Source organism: Salmo trutta, chromosome 26, assembly GCF_901001165.1.
Source record: "Salmo trutta chromosome 26, fSalTru1.1, whole genome shotgun sequence".
NCBI lineage: Eukaryota > Metazoa > Chordata > Actinopteri > Salmoniformes > Salmonidae > Salmo > Salmo trutta.
Genome location: NC_042982.1, coordinates 25,086,799 through 25,099,806, shown reverse-complemented (window position 1 = coordinate 25,099,806; position 13,008 = coordinate 25,086,799). Strand labels below are relative to the sequence as shown.

General features: G+C 41.4%; 1 protein-coding gene and 1 pseudogene across 3 annotated transcripts; both read left to right on the top strand.

Moving 5' to 3' along the window:
• Window positions 1–2,596: 2,596 nt before the first annotated feature.
• LOC115163523 (peptidoglycan recognition protein 1-like) lies at window positions 2,597–4,424 on the top strand. 3 transcript variants are annotated; one of them, XM_029715506.1, is made up of 4 exons: window positions 2,597–3,004; window positions 3,185–3,377; window positions 3,468–3,586; window positions 3,675–4,424. In XM_029715506.1, exons 1-4 carry the CDS (start codon window positions 2,986–2,988, stop codon window positions 3,845–3,847), a joined length of 504 nt encoding a protein of 167 aa, XP_029571366.1. In that variant the 5' UTR covers window positions 2,597–2,985; the 3' UTR covers window positions 3,848–4,424. The 3 variants fall into 3 exon arrangements, with proteins under 3 accessions (XP_029571366.1, XP_029571365.1, XP_029571364.1); XM_029715505.1 differs by having other exon boundaries at window positions 3,182–3,377; XM_029715504.1 differs by lacking the exon at window positions 2,597–3,004 and having other exon boundaries at window positions 3,084–3,377.
• A 419-nt stretch (window positions 4,425–4,843) lies between these two features.
• Window positions 4,844–12,935, top strand: LOC115162841 (forkhead box protein G1-like; annotated as a pseudogene).
• The last annotated feature ends 73 nt before the right edge of the window (window positions 12,936–13,008 follow it).

Here is a 13,008-nt window from a genome sequence, read left to right as displayed (position 1 = left end):
TGTCATTTTAATCCGTTTCACATTTGCTAGCTACCTTTTAGATCGAAGCCCAAATAGAATGATTGAAGATGATAGAAGCCCATCTCCTACTGTAAATAACCTACACACTGTGTGTGTAGCCAGCCAGCCAGCCAGGTAGAAAAATGGCAGAAAAATAAAAGACGGACATCAGAGTATTTTTCAATACACCAAAACGCATAGTAAGAACCCTAGTAGCCTAATATCTCAAAGACTAGTTGATAAAATGTTCATAAGAAAGAAATGAAATTCTAATGGAAATGTTTCACAATGATGTCATTAGGCAGAGCAGGCAACAGATGGCACACAGACAGCAGAGTTGGGGATAGATATGCAGGGACAGACTGGCAGAGACAGGAAGTCTCAGGTAAGTTTGTTGAGTCTTTGTTTGGCAACATTATGAAAGGTTCTCAATTTTTTGGACTTGTAAAATAGGAACATAATTGGAAAATGCCATGGATACGCCCACTCTCAACTTAAACTGGTGACTGAACTAAGATTTGTTAAAGGCAATGGTATTGCTGTTGTGATTAGTTGTGTAGTTTGGGGTACTGGTAGTTAGGAGTACGGCAAACACCTTATTTCTTTGGTTCCTCAATATACATTTACCATATTACAATGTAGGCTATGTGTTACAGCACTACTTTTGGTGTCCCCCCCAGGAATTGCTCTTGAGAACATTTCATGTAATTGTCCCCTCCAAAGTTGATATCAGATTTTCGCCCCTGGCTCTGTGTAGCCAGTTTGCGGTCTGTGTCGATGCTATCATTTGTTTTTGTTTTTATATTTTCAAAATGAATTTGCTTTTAGTGTTGATTAGGAACGTGTCTAAAAAGCCAATACTTGTGAGCTGGCCCTAGTGATTGGCCCTGTTTGAGAGGTGACAAGCGTTCCTCTACCCACTGTTTCCTATCATAGCGTTTATATTATAGATAACATGTTTATTTGATACTGATGCTCTGCGTCAAACATTTGTTCTTATCATATCAGAATGTATTTTTTTTTTATCGCGGATAAGACGTTTGTACATTTTGTACCTAAACAAATAACTTGTTATTATTTGTTTAATAAAATGTTTTTAAAAACTCCAAGAATAAATGCCCTTTGTGTGTTCTTTCTAATTAGATATTGTTAGTGACTTTCACCATATGTGTAAATGGAACGCTGTCAAGAAAGATACGTTGCGATCAGACTCACAAACAGCACACGCACAAGCGCTGGGGAAAAGAAAACCCCAATTCGGCGTGTGCTCGAGTTGAATCTCCCAATTTGCCGTGCGGTTCTGGTACTCTTAAAACTTGGACAGGGTTGGCAGGTCTGTATCTGTCTCTTCTTGGTCTCTTCTCTCTGTCTCACCTCTCTGTCTCTTCTCTCCTCAGTGAACTGAGCAGATCATTGCAGATGTGTCCCAGGATCCAACGCTACCTCAGACAGAGGATCACCCCTGCCCAAAGTGACGGTGGCCAACACAAACACACTCAAACAAACCCTCGTTCTTTATTTCCCTCCTCTAGCTCTCTGAAATCAGGCATTTTCTCCACACTATTTCTATTCACAAACTATCTCTATCATTTCAAAATAATGTCAGCTGACAAGGTAAAAATCTGTCATTCTGCCCCTGAGCACGGCGGTTAATCCACTGTTCCCCGGGCGCCGAAGACGTGGATGTCGATTATGGCAGCCCCCGCACCTCTCTGATTCAGAGGGGTTGGGTTAAATGCGGAAGATAAATTTCATGTGAATGCATTCAGTTGTACAATTGACTAGGTATCTCCCTTCCAGATAAATCTAAAATATTGATCTCGTCCCTCTCTTTTCAAGTGCGGCCACAAGGTGGCAGTGTTTTTCCAGTCACACAGTATGAAGGCTGAGGTACGTTGCTAATTGTTCATCATAGTCCCCAAATAGTTGCTAAATCTAGAAATACTACAGTATTCTAGAGTCCACTGAGCTATATGGAGACATTGGTATGTGGTGTATATGAAAGTTACTGCTTTATTTTCTTTGTAGGATGCCATGAGGCTGTACTATGTCTGCACAGCCCCTCACTGTGGACACTGCTGGACAGAGTGAGGAGGATGAAGAGGAGGCCTGATGTATGCATCCACAGTATCTGCTGTTGCCCAACAGGCCACCATGTCTCACAAGGGTTCACTGTTGCTTAAATCAGAAAGACTGGTGGATGTGTGGGGCTAAAATACTCTGCCAACTCAGAAACTTTTACAGGAACACTAACTTTGGGTGTTAGATCTTCATCATCTTGTTGGAGTGTACGTAGAGGAACTGCTAAGATTTGTATGGACCATTTAAATGCAATTTCTTACCATGTTGTGGAGGAACACCTGTTGGGACATACTTGTGTTAATGTATTAGCTCTAGTACTTTTGACATTTATTTGAAATTAAAAAAGACAAACTTTTGTTGTGAAATGCTTCTGTTTTCTTTCAAAAACTTGATTGAAAGACTTCTCTAAGACTTTGCATGCCACTGTTGTGTATTTGAAATGTTTCCTGAATTTCCATTGTTACACTATCGTGAGACCCGATCTCTGTTGCAATACTTGCATCCAAAAAAAAGAGCTGAAATATAGAAGGCAAAAAAACTTATTCTCTTTTATAGTTGGGCATATGAAATGTTCCTCTTTAGTGGTGTAGCTTCGACTTCCCTTTTTGTATCTTGGCATATCTGTTTGGCCACTGCAGTGTATTTCCCAATGTGTAATTTTCAATGCGTTTTAGACCCACTGAGCGTAATAGTGTCATTGAGAAAAGCATGAGTAATATGATTGGCATGCACATGAAAGGAAAGTACGCAGAACATGTAATAACCCGCTGGAGAAACACAGTCCACATACCCTTTAACAATATGTTGTTAACAAGTCACTTATTCTGAGGAACGTCAAGGAAACTGCCTCTTTTCAATGACCTCTAGCGACGAAATCAAAAGCAATTCTGGATAGTATAATACATGGACGTAAGAGTCACTGGTAAGGAAGTACCTATATGACTTCTGTTGAAAGGTAATGATTTCTGATGATGCTTTGAGATCTAGGTATGATACTTTGTTATGAATGGGTAAACTAACGTGAATTGTTAGGTCTACAGTTTGGATATGGTACATCACAGATTTACTGTGGTTGGTTACCCATATGCATGCATTTCAGTAGAGGTGGTTACTCGGGGACAGTGGGGAGCAGCAGCCCCTCGATGCCGGGAGACCCTCAAGTATCCTGCTCAAAGAGTTGTCAAACACCACACGGCACTGTTGCACTGCGGGGGCATCCAAGAATGTATGGACCAGCTCATCCACATACAGAGAATGCATATGCAGGATAGGAACTTTGATGACATTGGATACAAGTGAGTGACCTCTCCTTTCCAGGTATTTTCCATCATTCATTGTGTTTGGATAATACTATATGCATAATAACTGTTTTCTGGCATTTGCAGCTTTCTTATTGGGGGAGATTGCACAGTGTATGAGGGCCGTGGCTGGGGTGTTGTGGGCGCACATACCAAGGGCAACAACCACAACTCTTTGGCCATTGCCTTCATGGGCAACTTCAACAGTAAAAAACACAATATTGGACTTTCCATCTCCCGGTCCTTACAGTGTGTAAGGCATTGGTACCAATGGGTTATGCTTCTCTGTTTCAGATGAGAGCCCCAGTCCAGCAGCCCTGTCATCTGTTAAACAGCTCCTGCAGTGTGGGGTTTCCCAGGGACATTTGCACCCTGAATTAATCCTACTTGGAGACAGAGACTTGAGGGACACCGAATGTCCTGGGGAGAGACTATATGCTGCACTAAAACATCTCAAATTTCCCTGAACATAACCTCATCCACAGACTCAATTGCTGCTGGTTCAAAAGACAGAGAGAGTTGGCTGGTGGAAGAGATTACCCAGAACATCATAGCCATAGCCTATACTAGCAGGGTTTCCCAAAATCGGTCCGGGCAATTGATTTGTCAATTGATGTGCAAGCAGCTTCAGAAATTATCTGTTGTAAATTGCCACCCATTCACAGTGTAATTGTAGAGGTCATCTGTTTAGTATAAATATTAGACTAAACGTTATTATTTATTTTGGTATTCACATAAAATTGTCCACATACCATTATATTCCTTTTTCTATGAGTGTGCTGCTATAAAGTTTTCTAGGAAATAAGAACTGAGAAAGGTGTACGAGTAACTCACATTAAGAGAGTAAATACAAAGAATATGCTGCTGAACAAATACAAACTATTGACAGAAAACTGGATGAGATTTCAGTTGTGGGTGGCCAAAATATTATATTGTCCTGACTTGCTGTGTGGTGCTGGATGAGTTTAAGCTTTAGGAATGAATTGAAATGGCTTCTCAAATCACACAAAAAATCAAATAAAACAATTTGCCAAAGGGAGAAAAGCTTGTAGGCCTACCTGTAAATGTTTCAACATTGTAAGCAATGTTTAAAGGCACAACATTCCAAACAAGTGTACACTTGTATTGCATGGTGTAGGATTAAGGGGGAGAAAAGAGAGGAAAATGTGAAACATAAATGCAGCTTCATGCTGTGCGCCTTGATGTTACAACAAATCTTACCTGTCAACTGTTGTGCAGGAAGCTGCCCTGCAGGCAGACGTCTAGGCGTCACAAGCTGCCCGCACCTACGTCTCTTTTACATTCTCTGTTTGTTTACTTACCTTAAGAGTTTACCTCCTCCTGAATTACTTACACACCTTCACCTAATTCGTATTTGATTGGCTGTTTGCCAGGTTATTGTGTAAACAGATGGAAAGGAGTGGAGAGAGGCAGTACCAGAGGGCGAGACGCAGGTGACTGGTTTCAGTGTCACGCTCCTCGGAAGTGTTATAATTGAACCTGTGAGTTCATCGATCAGTCAGTCAGTGAAGTTGGCAGCGAACGAGGGGCGCATTTTGTCTTTCGCACCCTAATACGTTGTGCGTCTTATTTCGTGGATTTAGATATTCCTTCTCTTCAGACTGCCAGACACCGTGGGAACTGGGTGATGTTGAATATGGAAGATTTGAAAGCCCCTGTCGGATTTTTCAACAAGTCTTCATTCAGCATCAGCAGCCTGCTGTTTCGACGAGAGGGAGTGATGAGTGACGACGGCGCCGCCCTGGATGGGATCCTTTCCCGATGCTCCAAGCCCCTTTCCAGAAAACACATTTCTTCGGGGCTATCCGCTAGGCCTAAAGAAGTTTGGGCTGAAGATGGAAAATATGATTTACATAGAGACAAAAACTGTGATAATAACGAATACGCAGTCCAAGAGGACAAACGAGTCTCCAGAAATGGCAAAAGGGAAGACGGAGAAGATACCGAGAGAGTTGGAGAGGTGAAGACATGTATAGGAGTAGAAGGAAAAGCCAAACCGGAGAAACCTCCTTTCAGCTATAACGCTCTGATAATGATGGCTATTCGCCAGAGCCCGGAGCGAAGTCTTACCCTCAACGGCATTTATGAGTTCATCATAGGCAATTTCCCTTACTATCGAGAAAATAGACAAGGATGGCAGAATTCCATCCGACATAACCTGAGTTTGAACAAGTGCTTTGTCAAAATACCTCGCCATTATGATGACCCAGGCAAAGGCAACTACTGGATGCTTGACCCTTCAAGCGAGAACATGTTCATAGCTGGCACAACTGGTAAACTCCGGTGCCGTTCCACAGCGGGCACGCGGGCAAAGCTGGCAATTAAACGGGATTCCCGTTTGACCACCACTGCCGCCGGGCTGGCGTTCACTGGGTCCTTTTATTGGCCGGTGCCATCGTTTCTAAACCTTCAACATCCTGCGCACTCACTCCCGGGCACAGGGCCCCATCAGTCCAACTATGCCACCTCGATCCTTTCTCAACGGTCACACCACGTGAGTGCCATAAATGCTAGGGCAGACCGACTCTTCCAAACAAACCAAGAGTCGTCTTATGTTGGCATGGGTGGAGGCGCGCAGTACTGTCGCCATCACCAAATGAGCACAGCCACAACATTCGCCTCTTCATCGTTGCCATGCACTTTGTCTCTCCCTAACCCTTGTTCCTTTAACTTGCTCTCAGGACAAGCGAGTTATTTTTACTCACCAGGTACCCCACCCGGCGACGTTCAATGCATGGTACCAGGAGGCACTGGGGGGGGGGGGGGGAGTACCCCTGTGACAACAATTTTGGACCCCCTTGTGGCTCCCCTAAATGTGGACTATGAAATCATTTTTACATAACTAATTTTTGCTATCATTCTTTTTTTAAATCCGTTATTAGACAGTGGCAACGATGATGATTATGAACATGGTCTTTTGCCTGCTAATGCCTGCAATGCAGTGAAGAAAACGATATGACAACAATAACGTCTAATGTAACTGGCCCCTCTAACAGTACAACTGGCCCCAGCTTGGCCCCCCCAGTTGAAATGGTCTAGAACCGCAACTGCCAAGAGGAGTACCCCTCATCTAAGGCATCTCCAGACGGACACATTTACTCCGGAAAGAATGGACCATCGGATTGCTTGGGGAGTTTATGCATTGGGTTCACTAATTATTTTCCTCCAAGCAGCCCCACGAGCACCCTCAACACCAATCTTTCTTGGGATGCAGGGAAATGACCATATTTAATTCTCAAATTTAAATTAAAAACGTATGTTTCTCTTTAAGGATTGCATCTTTCTAATATCTACCAATACTGCGAAATTGATTTAAATAATTGATGTGAGTTTGCTATTATCCAAATAGTCCTATCTGTCTTTGGAAAGAAAACATGTATTTAATCTTTCTTTTTTAAATAATCATCTAAACGTATCACTAAAAACACCACTCACCATTTCAATTTTTTTCAGTGCAATAACCTAGAATAATATTGTATTATTTCACGAATAATGGGCAATATTTGTGGTGCGCTCAGATCACTTAAAAAAGTGTATTTTTCTTTGATAGCATTTCGTTAGTAGCCTATTAAAATACCAAATATAATACATTTACATTACATTTACATTTAAGTCATAATACTAACTATACATCACAAGATGAGAGATGCCGTAAGATAGTTTCATAATGGTGAATGATGTCGTAAAAAATACAACTATTTGGCATCTGTTAAGCTAATTAACCAGGTCGAGATTGTTATTGCGAGATTTTGCATCACCGTTTAGGCTACTTTTACGCACGTTTAGGCTCATCACTCTCTGACATTTGTATTCGTTTTTTCGTTCTTGGTGTTATAACTCCGTTTTGCGATTTTTAGGCCTAAGTCTTAGGGATGTTGGCTATATGGAACATCATTTAAAATATATATAAAATAATGAAAATAACTTGTCCAACAGTGTCCCATGAGTGCTCTACAGATATCTGTAGAAAACTGGCGAGATTGTCCAATGATGAGTCTTATTTCCATTAATATAAATTGAGAAATTGATGTGCTTCGACAAATCACTGTTAACTTAAAACAAACTTAAAATAACAATATTCTTAAATGTCCTCTATCAATCGTATTGCTTGAGGAAGGATGTGCGTAATTAATTAAAAAACGAAATATTTGGTCACGTCTGAAAAGGTATTGGAATAAAGTATTTACTCTGATGCAACTAAAATAATGTATAAATTAGAAACAAACGTCAATAATTATTTGGATACTCCAGAATTAAAAGTAAAACATTGGCTAAGAATTTTCTCTCCATCTGCACTAGCCTATTTCGTCACAATCAAAACTATAGGGATTGTCTCCATTTGTGTCTCAATATGAACACAATGCTGTGTTGTGCATTTCCTACATTTTAGAATACAACTAAGCTAAATAAAGTGGAAAGAAAAACCCTTTGGAATTACCTGGACTTGCATAAATTGATCTTGAAATTTAATCTGATTTTCATCTAAGTCACAACAATAGACAAACACAGTCTGCTTAAACTAATAACACACAAACAATTATACGTTTTCATGTCTTTATTGATCACACCGTGTAAACATTCACAGTGCAGGGTAGGAAAAGTATGTGAATCCTTGGATTTAATAACTGGTTGACCCTCCTTTGGCAGCAATAACCTCAACCAAACGTTTTCTGTAGTTGCGGATCCGATCTGCTCAGAGGTCAGGAGGAATTTTGACCATTCCTCTTTACAAAACTGTTTCAGTTCAGAAATATTTTTGGGATGTCTGGTGTGAACCGCTCTCGAGGTCATGCCACAGCATCTCTGTCCGGTTGAGGTCAGGACTCTGACTGGGCCACTCCAGAAGGCATATTTTCTTCTGTTGAAGCCATTCTTGTTGATTTACTCCTGTGTTTTGGGTCATGGCCCTGTTGCATCATCCAACTTCTGTTGAGCTTCAATTGGCGGACAGATAGCCTTACATTCTCCTGTAAGATATCTTGATAAACATGGGAATTAATTTTTCCATCTATGATAGCAAGATGTCCAGGCCCTGAGGCAGCAAAGCAGCTCCAAACCATGATACTCCCTCCACCATACTTTACAGTTGGGATGAGGTTTTGATGTTGGTGTGCTGTGCCTTTTTTTCTCCACACATAGTGTTGTGTGTTCCTTCCAAACAACTCAACTTTAGTTTCATCTGTCCACATAATATTTTGCCAGTAGCACTGTGGAAAATCCAGATGCTCTTTTGCGAACTTCAGATGTGCAGCAATGTTTTTTTTGGACAGCAGTGGCTTCTTCTGTGATGTCCACCTTTCTTGTTTATGGTTTTACATATCGTAGACTCATCAACAGAGATGTTAGCATGTTCCAGAGATTTCTGTTAGTCTTTAGCTGACACTCCAGGATTCTTCTTAACCTCATTGAGTGCTCTGTGCTCTTGCACTTCTAGGGAGAGTAGCAACAGTGCTGAACTTTCTCCATTTATAGACCATTTGTCTTACCATGGACTGATGAACATCAAGGCTTTTAGAAATACTTTTGTAACCCTTTCCAGCTTTCTGCAAGTCAACATTTCTTAATCTTGGGTCTTCTGAGATCTCTTTTGTTCGAGGCATGGTTTACATCAGGCAATGCTTCTTGTGAATAGCAAACTCAACATTTTTGAGTGGTTTTTAAAGTGCAGGGCAGCTCTAACCAACATCTCCAATCTCGTCTCATTTACTGGACTCCACATTAGCTGACTCCTGACTCCAATTAGGTTTTGGAGAAGTCATTAGCCTTGGGGTTCACATACTTTTTCCAACCTACACTGAATGTTTAAATTATGTATTCAATATAGACAAGAAAAATACAATCATTTGTGTGTTATTAGTTTAAGCAGACTGTGTTTGTCTGTTGTTGTGATTTAGATGAAGATCAGATCTAATTTTATGGCCAATTTATGTAGAAATCCACATAATTCCAAAGAGTTTGCATACTTTTTCTTGCCACTTGCTTTGAGAAATGCTTCATCCCAGAGGTGGTGACTATGTCCTGCATGATTTGGACTATATCTGCACTAGCTATTTATGCTATATTTTTCCCTTTAAAGCCTGCAAATGTTTGTGTACAGGGAACTCTATGCATGTCATACATATACTGTAGGCTATATGTATAATAATGTGATCCATTTTATAATGTGTGTGCAATAAAAACAAAAATAGTGATATAAAAGTGATGAGTTGTATGACATATACATTCAAAACATAAGAGTCGGTTCTGTGATACTTGAGGTACAGGAAGTGAGTATCAATGAGTACTTAAGGAATCCAGCACATAAACATACACACATTCCCTCAGCTCATTCAACACTTTTCTGTGTCAGACTCATGGTCATATTTAGACAGAAACTTCAATAGCACCTGCTGAAGAAACCCACTGTTACCACCACAAATAGCCATGCTGCTGTATCTGTAAGTATTAAAGTTCTAATGCAGCCATTTTTATCTCAATATCAAGCATTTCTGGGTAACAATTAAGTACCTTACTTTATATATATTTTTTATTAAAATGGTCAAAAAGAAACAGAAATAGCTTCTTAGCAAAGAGCAATTCCTCAAGCAATAATTTTGTTAGGACTGTCTGGGAGTGGAGAGGGGAAAACTGAAAACTAGCTGTTTTTGTCAGAGAGGATTGGAACTCTTTCTTATTGGTCTATTAACTCATTTACTGCATGGTGATGTCACCAGGCAGACCAAAACTCAATGCCATTTCAGTGTAAGAGCTGTTTGAAAAGACTGCCTGATATTTCAGCCTGTTTTGCCGGGATGATCTTCATGTTCATACATTTCAAAGCATTAGTCCATCCTCATATTGTGGAACTAAACACTACAATAACAAAAGTATGTGGACACCTGCTCGTCAAACATCTCATTCCAAAATCATGGGCATTAATATAGAGTTGGTCCCACCTTTGTTGCTATAACAACCTCCACTCTGTTGGGAAGGCTTTCCACTAGATGTTGGAACATTGCTGGGGGGACTTGCTTCCATTCAGCCATTCAGCCGCAGTCAGCATTCTTGGGTTGAGGTCAGGGCTCTGTGCAGGCCAGTCAAATTCTTCCACACCAATCTCAACAAACCATTTCTGTATGGACCTCGGTTTGTCCACGGGGGCATTGACATGTTAAAACAGGAAAGGGCCTTCCCCAAACTGTTGCCACAAACCTGGAAGCACAGAATCGTCTAGAATGTCATTGTATGATGTAGCGTTAAGATTTCCCTTCACTGGAGCTAAGGAGCCTGAACCATGAAAAACAGCCCCAGACAATTATTTCCCCTCCACCAAATATTACAGTTGGTACTATGCATTGGGGCAGGTAGCATTCTCCTGGCATCTGCCAAACCCAGATTCATCCGTCGGACTGCCAAATGGTGAAGAGTGATTCATCACTCCAGAGAACGCGTTTCCACTGCTCCAGAGTCCAATGGAAGCAAGTTTTACACCACTCCAGATGACGCTTGGCATTGCGCATGGTGATCTTATGCTTATGTGCGGCTGCTTGGCAATGGAAAGCCATTTCATGAAGCTCCCGACGAACAGTTCTTGTGCTGACGTTGCTTCCAGAGGCAGTTTGCAACTCGGTAGTGAGTGTTTGAACCAAGGACAGATGTTACGCGCTTCAGCACTCGGCGGTCCCATTTTGTAAGCTTGTGTGGCTTACCACTTTGCGACTGAGCCATTTTTGCGCCTAGATGTTTCCACTTCCCAATAAGAGCACTTAGAGTTGACCAGGGCAGCTCTAGCAGGGCAGAAATTTGATGAACTGGCTTGTTGGAAAGGTGGTATCCTATGACGGTGCCACATTGAAAGTCACTGAGCTCTTCAGTAAGGCCAGTCTACTGTTCAAGTTTGTCTATGGAGATTGCATGGCTGTGTGCTTGATTTTATACACCTGTCAGCAACAGGTGTGGCTGAAATAACCGAATCCACTCATGTTTAGGGGTGTCCACATACTTTTTTATATATGGTTTATACAAACATTGTAAACTCATGTTTTTGACTGCACCGGGCCTTTAAGATCATCAAAAGTTCAAAACTGAAACTACATAGGTGTGATAAAGGGCAGAACCAGCCTTGACTGAGATGTATAGGGAGGGAGATAGATAGATAAATATCACAGTCTGGCTGATCTCATTGATCTACTTCTACTGTTTTGCCTGCACGTGACATCAACCCCTGATGAATTTTCCCTCACCTTTCTTGGGGCTCATCCGAGATATAAGTTAACAAAAATAGACGTGTGAGGACAAAGATAAGGACAGATTTCTGGAGAAAAAAAAATATATATTTTTTTTCTCACCTATTTCTTACAACTATTTAACCAGGAAGGCTAGTTGAGAACAAGTTCTCATTTGCAACTTGGCCAAGATAAAGCAAAGCAGTTCGACATATACAACAACACAGAGTTACACATGGAATAAACAAACATACAATCAATAATACAGTATAAAAATCTATATACAGCATGTGCAAATGAGGTAGGATAAGAGAGGTAAGGCAATAAATAGGCCATGGTGGCAAAGTAATTACAAATTAGCAATTAAACACGAAGTGTGCCTCTATCAAACTAAATATGCTTCATGGGGACTGTAGCCACCTTTCCTAGACGGCTGCGGTTAGACCAGGATACTGCTCTTAGGATGGATCATGTAACCTTACACCAACACTGTTGGCAAACTTAGCATCTAGATACAAACATTATAATAACATTTTCATTACTCACATGAGTAAATGTGGTTTAGAGGTAAAGAGGGAGAGAGTGAATCAACAGGTAAGCTAGTACAGAATGGGGCTTTGTGTATCCTGGGGCAACTGTAATATGGTCCTGTTTGCTGTTAATTCAGTAATAAATAACAGCTATCCTCTGACAGGCGTTGATAATAACCCCACACCTCTAAATCCCTCAGCCAGCAGACTCACAGTACCACAGGGAAGAGAGTAAATCAACATCAGGAGAGGGACTGAGGCAGGCCTCAAGATGTGTCTGAGCACTCAGGAGCAGCTTGTGTTCACCAAGACCCTGTAGCTAGACCACACACACACACACACGCACGCACGCACGCACGCACGCACGCACGCACACACACACACACACACACACACACACACACACACACACACACACACACACACACACACACCTTGACATAGGTGTATGGACAGCTAACAGTCTAAAAAGCCCACTTTACAAGAAACAGTAAAAAATCCCAGCCCCTCTGGAATAATTCGTCCGGGGCTTATGGGGGACATTAAGGAAGTGAGTGAGTGAAGAGGGGCAAGTCTAAGCTGTTTGGTAAGTTTCGTAATGATAGTCAAGCACTGTAAATCAGTCCCAGACCTGGGCCTCCATAATCAGCACACTGTGGGTGTGATCACCTAACAAGGTAGAGCCGCCACCCTGTGAAATAAGGTTGGTGTCTCCCTGTCTCTGTCTCCCTGTCTCCTCTCAGGTCTACAACAGAGTTACCTGTGGGTCTGTGTCTGCCAATATTTGCAGTGATCGCTGATATGTAGCCTAAAGCTCTGTGTGTCCGGGACCTAAAAACATGACACTTCAATACAGCTACGACCGGAAGTGAC

Excerpts from the sequence above, each read along its gene's own strand:
- LOC115163523 (XM_029715504.1), top strand. The coding sequence starts at position 3,130 with ATGGTACATCACAGATTTACTGTGGTTGGTTACCCATATGCATGCATT. Across the intron at positions 3,378-3,467 it reads TTTGATGACATTGGATACAA|CTTTCTTATTGGGGGAGATT; the intron begins GTGAGTGACCTC and ends TGGCATTTGCAG. Across the intron at positions 3,587-3,674 it reads CTTCATGGGCAACTTCAACA|ATGAGAGCCCCAGTCCAGCA; the intron begins GTAAAAAACACA and ends TCTCTGTTTCAG.